At 38.4% G+C, this 14,770-nt stretch overlaps 1 protein-coding gene across 1 annotated transcript in view; it reads right to left on the bottom strand.

The window, feature by feature from the left end:
* Positions 1-1,869: 1,869 nt before the first annotated feature.
* The window catches only part of PCOLCE2 (procollagen C-endopeptidase enhancer 2), a 32,430-nt gene continuing 19,529 nt past the window's right edge, over positions 1,870-14,770 (bottom strand). The window contains exons 5-9 of the mRNA XM_080409599.1: positions 13,973-14,109; positions 9,159-9,313; positions 6,308-6,391; positions 4,106-4,273; positions 1,870-2,487 (exon numbers count right to left, since the gene is read on the bottom strand). Coding sequence (XP_080265725.1) covers positions 2,351-2,487; positions 4,106-4,273; positions 6,308-6,391; positions 9,159-9,313; positions 13,973-14,109 — 681 coding nt within the window. The 3' untranslated portion in view covers positions 1,870-2,350. The remainder of the gene's footprint in view (positions 2,488-4,105; positions 4,274-6,307; positions 6,392-9,158; positions 9,314-13,972; positions 14,110-14,770) is intronic.

The raw sequence follows: 14,770 nt of genomic DNA, 5'->3' as shown, positions 1-14,770 counted from the left end.
AGGACTTAAGTGGGTTTTTTGAGACCACTGAAAAATGTTCCTTTCATGTTAATGTCTGTTTTGTCTTGGAGCTAATTTTGCCTTGATGAATGAAAAATTAAGATGGAAATTTTCATTCTGCTTCCATTTGCAGCAGAAGGGTCAAAACCATTCATTACTGAAAGTCAGCTTACTTTTATGCTCTTGCTAAGCTATAGTTTTGATTATTATTTCAGTTGAAATTATTTCAGAAATTGTACTATGGTTAGATAATTCTGATTCTGTTTGGTTGCAGATTGGATTTTAAATGTCTGAAGTTTACAGTCATTACGTCTGTTCTTAAAAAATTGTTACCTGTGTTTTGTAACCAATTCTTATTTAAGAAAACTGGTTTCTCTTACAGAGAAAACGGCTCTGTGTTTCTTTTAAGTCCTAGCTCCTGTTCCTTGTTGCAGGGCTACTGCTGTCAGTGCTTTGATTTGGAAAGAAGCTGGTCTAAAAGGAGCATTGAGAAGAGCAGGCAGGAGCTTTTTCCTTACTTACCATTTAGGAGATGAGGAGCAGGCTGCCAGACTCTTCTTGCCTCACTGAAAAAAGCTGCATGACAGATGGTCATGTCATCATAAATAAAAATAGATTATTGTACTTCCAGACAGTTCTGAGCATGATTTCCATGTTGCTGAGAAATGCAGACAGCGCCATGTATAAAACACCTTTATCAGCATAGGAGTCAACACTGGAAAATTAAAATTACAATATAAAAATTCCAAAATTACCAAACAACAGCTACTTTGCAAACAGACTTTGCTGTCAGTTCTGCAGAGAAGCGCTGTTGTCTTTAGGCAGTACGGCAGAGCCCTGGCCATCTGTACAGCGTGGTTACGGCACGGAGCTGTTTGATGCAAGCTGCCAGCACAGCCTCTTTGTACCTTTGTGCCTCCCTCCGGCTCTTTGTCTCCTGCCTAGCTACCCGTTAAGTCTTCCCAGCAGACGCGGCTGTGCTGCTGAGTTGCACTGTGGCGGGACTGCTTGGCATTATGTACCAGAATCAATAATGGGAGAAGAAGGGTAACCCACATTCCGCTATGAAATAAGCAGTGAGTATCTTCCAGTAGGGACTGTGTATTTCATTACAGTTTCCTGCCCATGGTTACAGATTATCCAAAGAACTCTGGTATGGTATTTAGATATGAGGAAAAGAAGTACTTAAAGGGATCTTCTATTCTGTTCCATCCATGTCATTTTTATTAGTATTTGAGTTTTACCCAGTTTTGAAAGCATGTATTTCATATCTGCTTTCGACCAAAAAGTTCTTCAACTTCTCAGTATTAATCTTTACTTCTAATCTGCTTCTATTCCTCCATCTTTGGTTATGGCTTTTCAGTCTGAGAGTAGCAAGTGACTATACAACAGACAGATCTGACAAAGATGTCTTAATATTGTAACACTGTCTAACTGCTTCCAGTCTGTTCCTTCCCCTATTCTCAAAACAACTACTTGTTCAACCTTTTGCTTATAGGAATGAAATAAATTAGACATGCTACTATTTACACTACTGGTGCCAGACTGAGCGTTGCTGTATTGTCCGTCCTTTCACAGCAGAGACAAAAATCTAAATGCTTTGCACATGTACTTTACTGCTGCTAAATTCCTACCTTCCCCCTCCCTGATTACCTTATGAAACTTAATAGTGACATCTACTAACTAGATTACAGTCATCAGTAAAGCGTGGTGCTTTTTTACAGTTGTCTAATTCTTTGAAGAGTAAATCCAGTTCCTGTTCAAATCAGTGATTCACTGATTTCAGTGGAAGGAAAATAAGGCACTTAATCAGCAAGGCAGTGTAGTGTCAGTCATATTATGCAAGACCAAAACCATCAGAAGCCAGCAGATGATCAAAAAAGTTTTTATGTTGAGCCTGCCCCACTTTACACATAATGAATAAGTAGTGTATGATTTAATCTTAAAATATTTTATTAAGCACAGATAATAATGCAGAAATCCATGTAATAAAACAACTTTAGAGGACAAGCTAAGTCAAAATGTGTTACTATAAATATTGAACTTAGAATTCTTATTTTACATACACAACTTCTTTAAAAAATGGACAATTATAAATTAACAGCTTCCAAGTAATTGGAATTTGGTATGTTTGAGATCAGATGGCTGTGCTGCAAATCTTCGGCTTTAAGACTTAGGAGGATCTGTTCTCCTCTGTAATGGGCACCACTTGGTGCCAGGTTGTGCTTAGGTGGATGGGAGGGAGGAATGGGTGAGCGTGGTCTTAGTGTTGACAGTCAGTTGCATTTTCATGACTTATACTAAGTGAAAATTATTTTTCAAGAGAGATGATAGAATGCAGCTGCAGAGTTTAGTTTTGACATGTTTTGTTTTTCAAGGCATTTAGGATCTTTGAGTTCTTAGTCTTAAAACTCATGACAAAGCTGTTGGGAAAGACTTTGCCTCTACCGTCTTCTTCTACCTGGCCCATGATGATGTAGTTTAAACCTACAGAGGAGAAGATGAGATTAAAAAACAGAAATCCAGGATGTGATTTGGCAAGTATATCTCTGTATCTGTGGTGTCTATTCATTTGCACTGTTACCAATGCCTTCTAATATTTTTTTCTTCTTACCTAAACCATATACTTCCTTACCCATCTTTGCCATGCTTGTTATGCAATAGAATAGTTATATAAAAATAAAGTGTATATATATAGCTAAATATCTACTACATAATTAAATGTATCGGAGATACTCATTAAATGTAGACTGTCAAATGAGTCTGAAAGGCATTAGTAATGCATTATAAACACTGGATAATGTAGCTACTAACACCCAAAGCCGAATGTGACTCATTCATTTTGAATATTTTCTCATTTGCTCAGTTTGTAGGGTTATGCACTTACGGATAATGCACTCTTAAGTTTTTTCATTCCCTTTTCCTCCTCCAAAGACATAAACATTTTTAGATAAATACAAAGGCAGTCAGGCAAGCAAGGGGAACTTAATGTGTGATAAGCCCTGGCTTTAGAGAAATCGGATGGATTTGTGTATTTTATGGCTTAGAAGGGTTAGGGGGTTTTGAGGCCTTAGGCTGGAAGGACTGATATTAGAGGGGTATAAGCAGAAAAGTTTAGATATTAAGTAATGGCTATCGAATAATTCATGGTGATCTAGGATGAGAAACAGAAATATGTGGTTTGGAGCCAGCAGTCTGCTTAAAAGGAGGCCATTTGTTCCACCAAGGATATTACTATGTCTCCGAGACAGGTCTTGTTTCCAGAGAACTAAAGGTAAAAGCAAAAACTAGTTTCTGACAAGGATTTTTCACTTTGGTACTGCCCACTTGAATTAATATGCTTAAATACCAGTAGTATCCTGAGTGTTATCAGGGTTTTTTTGATGCTTAGTAAATTATTTTGACTCTTTTTCCTGCTATGGTTCCATCTATGTTCTCCTGTTCTAGCCATTTATTCAAGAGGCAGAGCTGAAAACTTTTACTTAGTTACTACAATGAAAAATGGTCTCAGTGTTTCTTATACCATCATATATGTAGCACTTGTTACGTTTAACTGACAATTATTTTGGTTGAGCTCTGTATAATACTGTTTTAAGATAGCTATAGAAATACTGGCTGTTTGCAGATACAGAGTGGACTTAATATTACTAGTATTTCTACAGTAAAGATGTAAATACATACAGGAGAGAAGCAACAGGGAAACGTGTTAATTTTTGTTGTTTGCTCTGACATGCTGCTCTTCTAGTTGTTTTTCCCTTCTAAATAACTGTGTATCGAAACTGGCTCCAAATTACATACACGTAAAACCAAAATTGAACGGACCATCATTTGAGAGAACCAAATCAGATTTTAATTTATATGATGTTGTTTAAAAAAAAAATATTTTTCAAACTCCTTTGATCTAAGTGAGTGTAATCCTTTATAAGTAAAACTGAAAAATGCACTGTAGACCTGGATAATTATCCTAAATTGATTATGATACTAGTTGTTGATTATAGAAACAATTACTGTAATTTTATTGACTTTTGTGGTCCTATTTCATATAGCAGTTTTCAAAACTATTGTCTTTTATAAACACACAAAGCAGTTATTTTTGTGTACTTACCTCTTCTGATGAGAGGACACTGCTTGCATACTACAGTAATCTTGGCACTCATGCTCTTGCCGGCTTGCTGAATTGCTAGATTTCCCTCCTTATATACATTAATGATGGATACTGTTGCATGCAGACTGCCAGCCCGTGTTATTGCTGTGATTACTGTTCCCGTTATTACTAGAAGAAAAGACATCCAATAAATTTGCTGCATTCTTATTATTAAGACATAAATTTTGAGGCATCATAAAAACTGAGGAAGTACATCGGTCCATAACATGGAAACAATACTGGAAATAGTTACTAAAAATGTGGGTATCACCTGAAATAGGTAACTCACTGCTGACAAATTTTGGTGGCACCAAATACAAAACTGTTCTAGAACGTATCATTCTCTTGTAAGCCCAGTTCTAGGTTTTGGTAATTTCAATTGAACAATACAATTTGATGCTGCTTTTGATGACTAATTTTAAAAAAGTGGAGAAGTTAAATTGAAAACATTCTAGCCAAAAGCTGAACTCCCAGCTCTAAGACCCTCTTAAATGAGTAGCATGGCATAGTTAATGGCCTGGGAGCTAAATTTTGATCAATCTGAGGCGTGATGCTGATACAAATTTGCTGATTTCAGCTAAATGTAGACTACAGATTTAGACCATCATATCTCCCAAAGACTCCTCCGCATGAAAATAAAAATACCGTATTTCTTTTTTTCCTAGGATGACTAGATTAAGTTGTAGGTCATCTTTATTTATCAAAAGAGAATTATAAATAGTACTAACAATTTTTTTTTCTTTTCAGATCACCTTTTGTAAATCAGCTATTCTCTCGTAGAATCAATTAGATCTTGAGTTATCAAGTATGTGCAGCCAGATTTGTTTTACAAATCTGCATAACCCACATATTGGGTGGGTGTCTGTAAATTTGCACATTACTTTCCTTTAATCCAGAGCTTTTAATTAAATAGGAATGTTCACGTTCAATCAAAAGAGAACTGGACGTTTGCTGGATATGGCAGTTATATTTCTAGAAACAATAAAAATGAAATCCATGACAGAAGGGAAATAGCTCTTATTTTCTAAATTCATCAGGTCAGCAAATAAACTTAGAATAAATCATACTCTACAAACGGCACACTTTCTGTTCTTACCTTATGATATGCTTGCATTCACAGTAGCATATAATATATTTTTGCTCTTACTCCTGCCACAGAAAAGACTGAAAAATTTCAAGTATTTGACAAATGGTGAGAGAGGAGAATGTGATTTATTACCCTGATGCTAGTGGAAAAAGAACAAGTTTTATATAGTGTCATCAACCACAAGAGCTGAGGTGTAGTCTGTAAGAGGAGACTATTTTCATTTTTTTCTCCATGCTGCTTTTGGTCTTGGGCCAGCCTATACCAGTTGCAAATTAAAACAGGCTGGTGATCAAGAGTGGTAAAGGGTTGTGCTACAGCGACTCCGTTCTGCTTCAGGGTACAGCCACAGCCCTCAACTGGTTTCCTAGCAAAGTGATCCAAAGCTGCCCCCACATTCCTGAAACAGCAGATTTCCTCAAATCTCATGGGATTAGCCATAAAGTTAGAGTTAGGTTAAAAAAAAAAAAAAAAAAAAAAAAAGTAGAGGGGTGGTTGTCCCATCAAATTTTCATGCATGTTGCAGGGGATTTAGAAAGTGTCCAGTATTACTATGGGAAAATACTCCTGAGACATAAGTGAATAAATCAGCAGTGACAATGCCATCCAAATATACAGCACACACCATTTTTCCTGAGTGATTTGTGTCTGTGTAGAGAAGCCACTGCGTGTAAGCTTCCATGCCTTCCAGTTTCTTTTAAAAATATTTTGGAAGTCCATAAGCTGAATTGTAGAACAGTCAGCAGGCACAGCATAAAATGTGTCTCAGCTGGTTACAGACAAACGAGATGACAATACAGTAACTGAATCAATCCCCTCCTGTAGGAGGTTGTCTAATGGCGCTGCTTTTCAGATTGAGAAAGTATGTTTGTTTCAGACATAAGTGCAGTCCCTATTTTGGAGTGTCTCCAAGAATGTACTGAGTGAAACACAGATACCAATGTCAGATACACACTGTGGTTTAAAAATATAGCCTATACGTTAACGAGAACTCAGAACTATGACTGGTAAAATTCCTATGAGTCTAAAAACACAGTGCCAAGTGAATAATGAAAAAGAAACAAACTCTGCTTCCTTACCGAAGTTACTTGAACAATAATTGCTTTCGAGAGTCCCACTCCTCTTACACTTCTGCTGGCACAGGGCAACTGTAGGTTTCACAACTTTTTGAAGAGCAAAAAGTAAATTGAAATTAAAATGAGATATTTGATACAAGTGCAAAGCAGTATGTTTAAACAAAAGGAGAAAGAAGAAGAATCCTGATGTATCCACTAACTAGATCCGGTATTGCAAGGGACAAACACCACAATAACTCTTTGCTGTCGCCTCCAGTCATCATCTTTTCACGTGTCTCAGCTACGTATCTGTTCTAGTGACCTTATAGAATGGGATGTTAGTGAAAACTTACATTTGACTGCAGTGTGATCTTAAAAATGTAACTTCTTGTTGCCTGTTGTCATACAGCCCTAGTAGTACACCTGAAGTATAAAAACGTTATATTGCAGTAGCACTTCCGAGGGAGGGGGTGGCCTGTTCCCTGGAATTACTGTGATGGAGGAGAGCAGAGTTCAAATTCCTGACTTTTTCCCCTAAAGTTTTCACATAGCTTTATGACACATAGTACTGTAGAGTTTTTACTGATGACATTTTGTAACACAACTTAATGTTTGAATTATCTGTTTAATATTAGGGATTGGCATTTCCTTTCTGAAATGGAATGCTTTGTTTATAAACAAGTTAATACACTTTGTATTTTTTTTCCTCCTTGGGTGGATGTTAATAGTATCTGTTGGGATGCAGTTTTTTAGGGCTTTTATGTCCTTTTCCAATTTGTTTGGAATCAGTCAATGACATCATAATTTCGGGAAACACGGAGCGGAGACAGACAGATTAAAAAAAACCCAAACCTCTACATAACCCTAAGTTCCAAGGAAAGCTAGATTAGTTATGAAGAATATCTTTGCAGTTTTTAACTTTCTTTACAATGGAGCGTTTTGCAGAAGTCTTACTCAGCCTATACTTCCTGACAAAGACCTCCTGACTAATTTTCCTATCAGGAATTTTTACTTCTTTTTAATTGAATGAATTGATTCTTTTTATAATTTTCCAAGTTTCTGAGATTGAACTGAATGGCATTAAAATTACTTTGTCTTCAGTGTTATGCCCATGACTGTTAGAAGATCTGCATACTCATTGTTTTGCCTTTCTAATCCAAAGTTTAAAAATTGGACCCTGTATTTTTCATTGATTTCGGATTATTTGGTTTTTGGGTTTTTTGTTTCAGTCCTCACATGATAGGTATTCAGTGAGGCTCTTTAGAAAGTTATATGCCTCCCACAAAGGAAAATTGTGCTGAAGGGCAAGTTACTATGTATATGGAGGCATATCTAGTCATATCCTATGTGATGTAGCCTTGGTCCTACAGTCAGATCTACACGCTCATGGGAATGGAACTCCCACCACCATCACTTCTGCTGCCTTGATGTGTCTTCAGGGTTCTTTCCTACCAGGGTGTATTTCTAAAATTATTTTTAATTATATGCTGAGTTGCTTTTTATAAAGTGAGTTCTGTGTAGAATACAACGTAGAAATAATACACTATATTCAACTCTTAGAACTGTAAATTAAATGATAATTTTTCAAATTACAGTTAGCGCTTGGCAGGGTGCCATGACATTTAATTAGTTTTCCCGTCTCACAGTGTCAGTTGCTAGGTCGGGCAAGTACCTCCTATCTCAGTGCTGCATGGAGCACAACAATAACTAAGAATTTAATGTTCTTTGAGTCTTTCCATTCAGTGTCCATAGCAGGAATATAAGAAATGTAGCAGGTAGATGAGTCACAGGTGCATGCCAGTATGGTAGCTGCCGAAATTTTATTCAAGTGCCCTAATTTTTCTAAATTTAAAAGTGGGATTAAAAGAAAATAATCTTGTTTGGTCGTTAAGAAGTGCTTTATAGTGAAGAGCTGAATTATTTATTATTAGAGTAGCAGTCACATCAGAATGATTTACAGGTCATGATTTCATTTTTCTAATGTTTATTTTCACCCATTTAAAATACCTTTCATTAGCAGTATTTAAGCACCACAGCTTCTTGGTTTCCTGCTGACAGGCCATTGCTGTCCTGACTTTTGATGTGTTTTGAGTACAGATCAGGTTATGTGTTGCAAAAAATCATAAATAATTTGGTTTTTTGCTATAACTGTATCTTAAATCTCTCACATTCAGGTTATAGAAATTGTAAAAATTTATCTGTTCGGTGTCTCAATAATTAAGTAGTTTTGGCACACCTTCAGAGAAATTCTCCTCTGATCTTTTGTATATGCTGACTCGTCATAAGTATAAAATAACACTTATTTTTAGTGTGACACATTTATTTATAAGTTCCAATCCAAGAATTTTTAAAAATAAAAATAATTCTAGGACAAGTGTCATGTCGATAGGATGCTGACAATCTGAAGAGGACTCAGGTGGCTTCCATACCAATTTCACTTGATCTTAGTAACGATGTGATGAAAGATTTGGTCAGATTTTTTACATATCAGCTTGTGTAGAAGAGAGAGTTCCTTTACGTAAAACTATCTCCTGAAATACTCAGAACTTCTTATACAAAAGAATTCTGCTTATCCCATTCTTCTATGGAATTTGCTAGTTAAGTGTCAAAAAATTGAGAAGAGGCAGGAAAATTCTCTCAGCTGAGTGAGTTACTGTTACACTGAACTCTTGCCTGAATAATTTCCTTTTAATAATGTTAAGTAGATTCTCCCTTGAGTATATTAATTTTAATTCATTCCCTTAACATTTGAAATGCTAACAAACCATAAAACTGTAATTTTTAATATGCTTTCTATTACGTTTTCCTGTAACGTTCTACTTGTCCTGGAATGTTTTATTTTTCTAAGAAATAAAATAAAACCTGTAAAACTTACTTGAGGTAGCAGAGACTGTTGTGGTAGTAGGCAGAACTGTAGTTGTGGGTAACTTTTTTGGTCTAAACTTATAATGGCCAATAAAACCATCAGCTGTTAAGCTTAAATCAGATAAAAACTGAACAAGCAACTCATTTCTCTCAGACAGAATAGGCCTGAAATAGAAAAACAAAATATTTCCACTGTTTCAAATGTCAAAGCCTAAAAGCATTAATAGCATTCTTCTTACAAAAGAAAAAAAGAGGGGGGGAAAAAAAAAAAGGCAATTTAATTACTGGTCTGAATGTGGTACCTGCCCCCAGGCTAAGACTGACATACATGTTACTTTGCTGGCACGTCAGACGCTGGCATTTTGAGTGTGGCTCTCATTCTGATGGATCATCTAAACCTCTGATTCCTGAAGGCTATGTCAATCCGAGTATCTTTAAATTCTTTTGTGTGACTGCATTGCAGACTTTTAATTCCGTGGAATGGAAGGGTCTAGATTAACACAGTGGGAAAATACCTTGAAGAAATGGGATGTAGCAGAGATAAGTGAATGTTGGGGGTTTTGAATTTGGTTTTGTTTAATGACAAACATCATATGCATTTGGAAAGCCTTAAGAAGACTAATTTAGTGTTGGATTCTGTAATTCTTAAGAATCACTGAATGCCTTGAGTTATTTCTGTGGCTTGGGTTTTGTCAATGATTGGATATTCATTACCACGGCCTCGAAGAACAAATGGAGGTATTTCCTTAGGATTTGAAATACCACCAGCAAGCACTGTTCAGTGTATTAGTTTTCAGTTCATATGCTGCTCGGTACTTTCTGTGCCCTCAGCTGCCTGGGGATGTGGATGTAGTACGATGAGACTTCATTCAAGACCTCTACTAGAGACAAGCATGTGGAACACGCGCCTGGCTAAAGCAGCACTGCTCTCGTTCTTCTGTGCTTTCCACAGACCTCCTCTCGATATTCATTAATAGAGTAACACAAAGTCTTCAAGCAAAACCACAGTTTTTGGAAAGAGGAAATAAAATAAGTACAGGGGCAAAAGAATCTTGGTCAGGAGAGAGGAAAAGAGTGTTTTTAAGATGTAGTTTTACTAAAATGGCTGCGGTGTTTCTTCCCAGCAAGCGTGGGCAGAGTTCAGGAGCAGAAAGGCTTCAAAACACTCCATCAGGCCTTTGAACTCAAAACTTGTGATCACCTCCCAGTGTTTCGGCAGGGGTTCGGGCTGGGCAGGGGGCAGGCGGCCACCAGCAGCTGCCCCAGGCCTTGGTCCGGGTCCTGAGCAACAGGGCTGCAACACTGACGCTGAAAAATCCGGCCTAGTCTGTGTGTCCTGCCTTTTGGAAAAAAGGCTTTTTGTCTGAGAGGCAGGGTTGGTTTTTTTGGAGTAATCACTTCTAATCGATTGTGATCATTACGTACGCCATTCACTCACGTATCACAGTAACTGCATTTGGGGGTCAGGTGTGTGGTTACAGGGTGCCTTGTTGGTCTGCTGCTGGGTCGGAATTCATCTCGGCAACCACCAGATGAGTTCAAGGTACGCACTTTACTCAGGCTTCTGATGTAGATACCGTTTCTGTGACAGAATGCCACATTACGTTATCTGTATCTGCTGGTTCGCGACTAACCTTTCATAATTACTGTGTCAGACACGCAAGTAATCCTCTTTACAGAAGGCTGGCTTCACAATTCAGTTTACACACCGTGATTTCTGGTTCTTTTACAACACTGATCTTGTCCTTACTGTTTTTCTGAACCCAGCTTATAAATTATGATTAGAATTCTGCAGAGCTAGTGGAAAGTCCCCGAGAGCCACGCTTTCCTCCTTTCACTGGGTTTAGAACCTGCCTATATACGATTCTGCAAGGGTGAGTGACTGTGTTCAAGCTCTGTGTTGGATCTCTGGTTAGCAAGCAGTGCTATCCTAAAATTGGCTTTCAGGACACTTCTAACATCTGTAATAGGAAATCTCATCTCTAAGCTATGTGGCCTGGGTCTGAGCCCAGTCTTCTGCCCTTATTTGACCATGGCACAAAGTCCGTACTAAAACGTCTATATTCTGAAGCTCACTAGGGTTTGGCAGGCCAATTACTGCTTTGATGTGCTGTGGGGATAGATGCTGAGCCGCAGCTGAGAGGTGCTTTAGGAAGCTGCTCCTGGCTGCCTCTCAGGATCTAACCAGCACTTTTTCCTTTTGCACTGCCGTCAGCCAAGACCAGATTCCCAGCAGTGCAAAACACACTTGCAGGGTTCCAGCTGGGAAGAAGCAGCTGAGTCCCAGGGACTGGTGGCCACCAGCCTCACCTGTAAGGGGTGGTGTTCACTGCTGTCTTCTGAGAACCAAGGGAGGGACAAGATGGTGTGGAGTTCATTCCTCACCTCAGCTGGAAGAGGTCTGAAATGTCACAGCTTACACAGAGCAAGTCAAACTAGACTCTAATCGTGCTTCTGGCTTAAATTCTGTTCAATTAGGAAGCAAGTCCGTTTGCTCCGGCACTTTGGATCCAACTTGCACACAGTCAGACGCCCATGGCAGGAACTGAAGGTATGTGCATGGGACATCACTAGTTAAGTGTTTCCAATATGTGACTCTGTTAGGTTGGGGGGGGGGGGGCGGTTACAGTAGCTTGAAGGTAAATGCCTTACTGTTCTTCAGTAACAGTTGAGTCGTAAGGGATGGATCTGCAAAGTCACCATGAGGTTCTCATGCTATGCTCATCAGTGGAATACCTGTCTACCTGGTGATCAAGTGCGAAGTAATGAAGTAATGTAATTAACACCTGTCACCTGCTGGTTGGGTTTTTTTATTCTGTCTACAAAAAGAGGAGTGTTTGCAATAGAATTCCTTTTGGGAGGGAATTTTTACTTCAGATGATGGTGATTTGTTATCTAATATATACAGATGCTCACAAAGTTCAGCTCAAGGAAATATATCACCCATTTGGAGACCTGCTCAGTCCCTCTGCAGTCATTCCAAGTGCCACAGCACTGCAAGGCAACAATTAATCTTAGTTTCCAGGTAAAGCTCTAAACTATTAAGTATGAAGTCACTATGCTACAAATACATACATGAGGCAAAAATGGAAAAATCCTAAATGTCACTTGGCAAAGAGGTGGAAGTGAATGACCAAGGTTTCTAACCCATCTCCTTGTCTTGAGACTCAGCACTAACTCTGCTTTATAAAACCTCCCTCTATCTCACAGCCTTTGGGTTGGAGGCAATATGGAAAGATGGTTTGCTAGTTAAGTTTTTCCTGAAAACAAGGAGGTAATTATGTATGTAGCTACAGCTAGAATTCAGCCTCTGGCATCATTTTAGTGGCCTGAATTACCTAGCAGTTAAAGAACAATCTTACCCATAAGACTCTCTGTTATCAGTATCTTTTTTCTTAACTTTACTACAAGAAGAGGGCCTGAAAAGAAATGAATGTAAGCGTGAAAATTTCAAATTGGAAAAAAAAAAAAAAAAGGGAAATAAAAAAGAAAAGTGTAACTCAAGACCAAAAGCCTAAGGTGGCTGAAGGAAACTGAAGTACTGAAGTTAATATATTTCAGGTGCAGCCCTACCCTTAGTTAAATTCTTGCTGGATTTCTAATAGATTTCCATAGACCTAAGCTTACTCTAGCACTGTCATGCTATTGCATAACTGCATGGAGAACAAAAATCTTTAACAAGACTCTTAAAAATTTAGAGTCCTACTGAGTAGCTGCCTCCCCTCTAATCTCCTGAGGGTATACTACATAACCTTAAAAAACCCAACCAAACAAAAACCACAAAAGCAACCCACAGTACATCTCCGTCCAGTGAGCAATGCTTAGAAAGGCAGAGGTGTGCACCTCCTTCCCCTGCGCCACAGGCAGCTGCTCTTGGAATCCAACTAGCTGCCACTTCTGAGATATGTTCACACACCTCTACCTTTGGTGATTTGGGTTTTTTTCTTTAATGGCTTGTATTTCTTGGAACAACATGCATTCTCTTCATCTTCTAAAGCTACTCGGCTTTAAGAAGCATGATGGAAGTGGAACAACGAGAAAGGAGAGCTGAAAATTACTAGCCTCACCCAAAAAAATTTACAGTTTTTTTGGAGAATAATTATGATCCACTATCGCTAGACCCAATTATATAGTTACAGGGCCATTTGCTGGGTTGGGGGTGGGAAGCTTGGGGGCACAGGTTGTTTTTTGGGCGATAGGTGAGTTGTGGGTTGGAGCAGGAGGTGTTGAGTGGGTTTGGGAGCAGCAGTTTGATAGCAAAGCTGGTGAAAGCCTGCTGTGCTACATAGCACGCTCAGGAAAGCGGTCTGTGCCACAAGAGAGCGTGCCTTGGCACAGGTGGAAGGGATGGTGAGCAGCGATGCGAGGAGCAGCCAGAGACCCAGCAGAAGGGAGCGGCTGGGGGGGACACGAGTCAGATCAAGTGAGTAACGAGCCAAGGGGCTAGAGAGGTCAGCTGGATCTTTGTACTTCAGTACCTACAATCAAAACATACATCCTAAGGGATATTGGTGCTCAGCTGCCATTAATACTGGTATTGTCCCAATATCAATAGCATTAGTACTGCTGTTAGTAGGCAGCGCTCTAATGAGGCTTGAGGGACAGGGCAGAACATGGGTTGCAGCCAGGGCTAGTTATGGAGGGAGAGAGAAAAGAGAAAACCTAGGGAGAGGAAAGATACTAAGCAACTGCTAGAAGTTCAAGTGAAGGTAGAAAATGTCATATTTATAAAAAGAATTACAATCTTTCAGAAGCCTAGTACAAAACTGTTGGCCAAATGACACATAACGAGAGTGAACTTCATGATTCAAGAAAGTTACTTACGCTGGTGGGCTGTCTCCGCAGTACTTCCCAATTCTTTTAGCATCATTGATTTCTCCACCATTAAACACTGCAACATAGTCATATCTGCAGTAGTTGTCTCTCTCCACATCAAACTTCTCGAATTTTAACTCTATGAGCTGCAGGAGAAGTGTAAATAACCGATTAAGGTTTTGATACGCAGATTTTATTAGTGCTTCTTGTTGTAAGTGGCCTCTTTATATGAAGTACCAATTGATTTTTCTTTTTATAAAGGAAAAGTCCTTAATCCACTTAATTGTGGAGTAAAGTATTTCAATCTGCGTGACTTCTCTCCAACAAATCGTTCAACATATGACTCCAATATTCTATAAAACATTTTTTCTTCTCAAAGATAAGCACGTAACTTCTGATAAAGATATTTTTATGAGTGAACAAAAATGTGATAGTAAGGGTTAGGTGTTATATTGCTTTTACAATAACTGTAACAAATCTTAACCATATAAAAGGGACTTTAATTGTCATTGTAGCATACAAGGATATGCTAAGGAAAAAGCAAGGGCAAAACTGGTAAGAGCTATTTCACTGACTTTGTTAAGAGCAGGGTTCGACTCACTGTGGTTGCCAGTGCTGTGTTTACTTGATGCAGAAATAAAAAGGTCAAAACCAAAAATATCGATAGAAAGAAAATCAGTAAATAGTAAGATTAAAACCAGGAGAAAGTAAGTGGTTAAAGGAATTGTGTTTCCATACACAATTTCCAGAAGTGTTTGGGCTTTACAAGTCACAAGTAAGAACCAGTATAACTCTAGTATTTCCAGT

The sequence above is a fragment of the Falco punctatus genome (genome assembly GCF_963210335.1).
Source record: "Falco punctatus genome assembly, chromosome: 13".
NCBI lineage: Eukaryota > Metazoa > Chordata > Aves > Falconiformes > Falconidae > Falco > Falco punctatus.
Note: the sequence above shows the minus strand (reverse complement) of the source record. Positions and strands in the feature narration are given on the sequence as shown.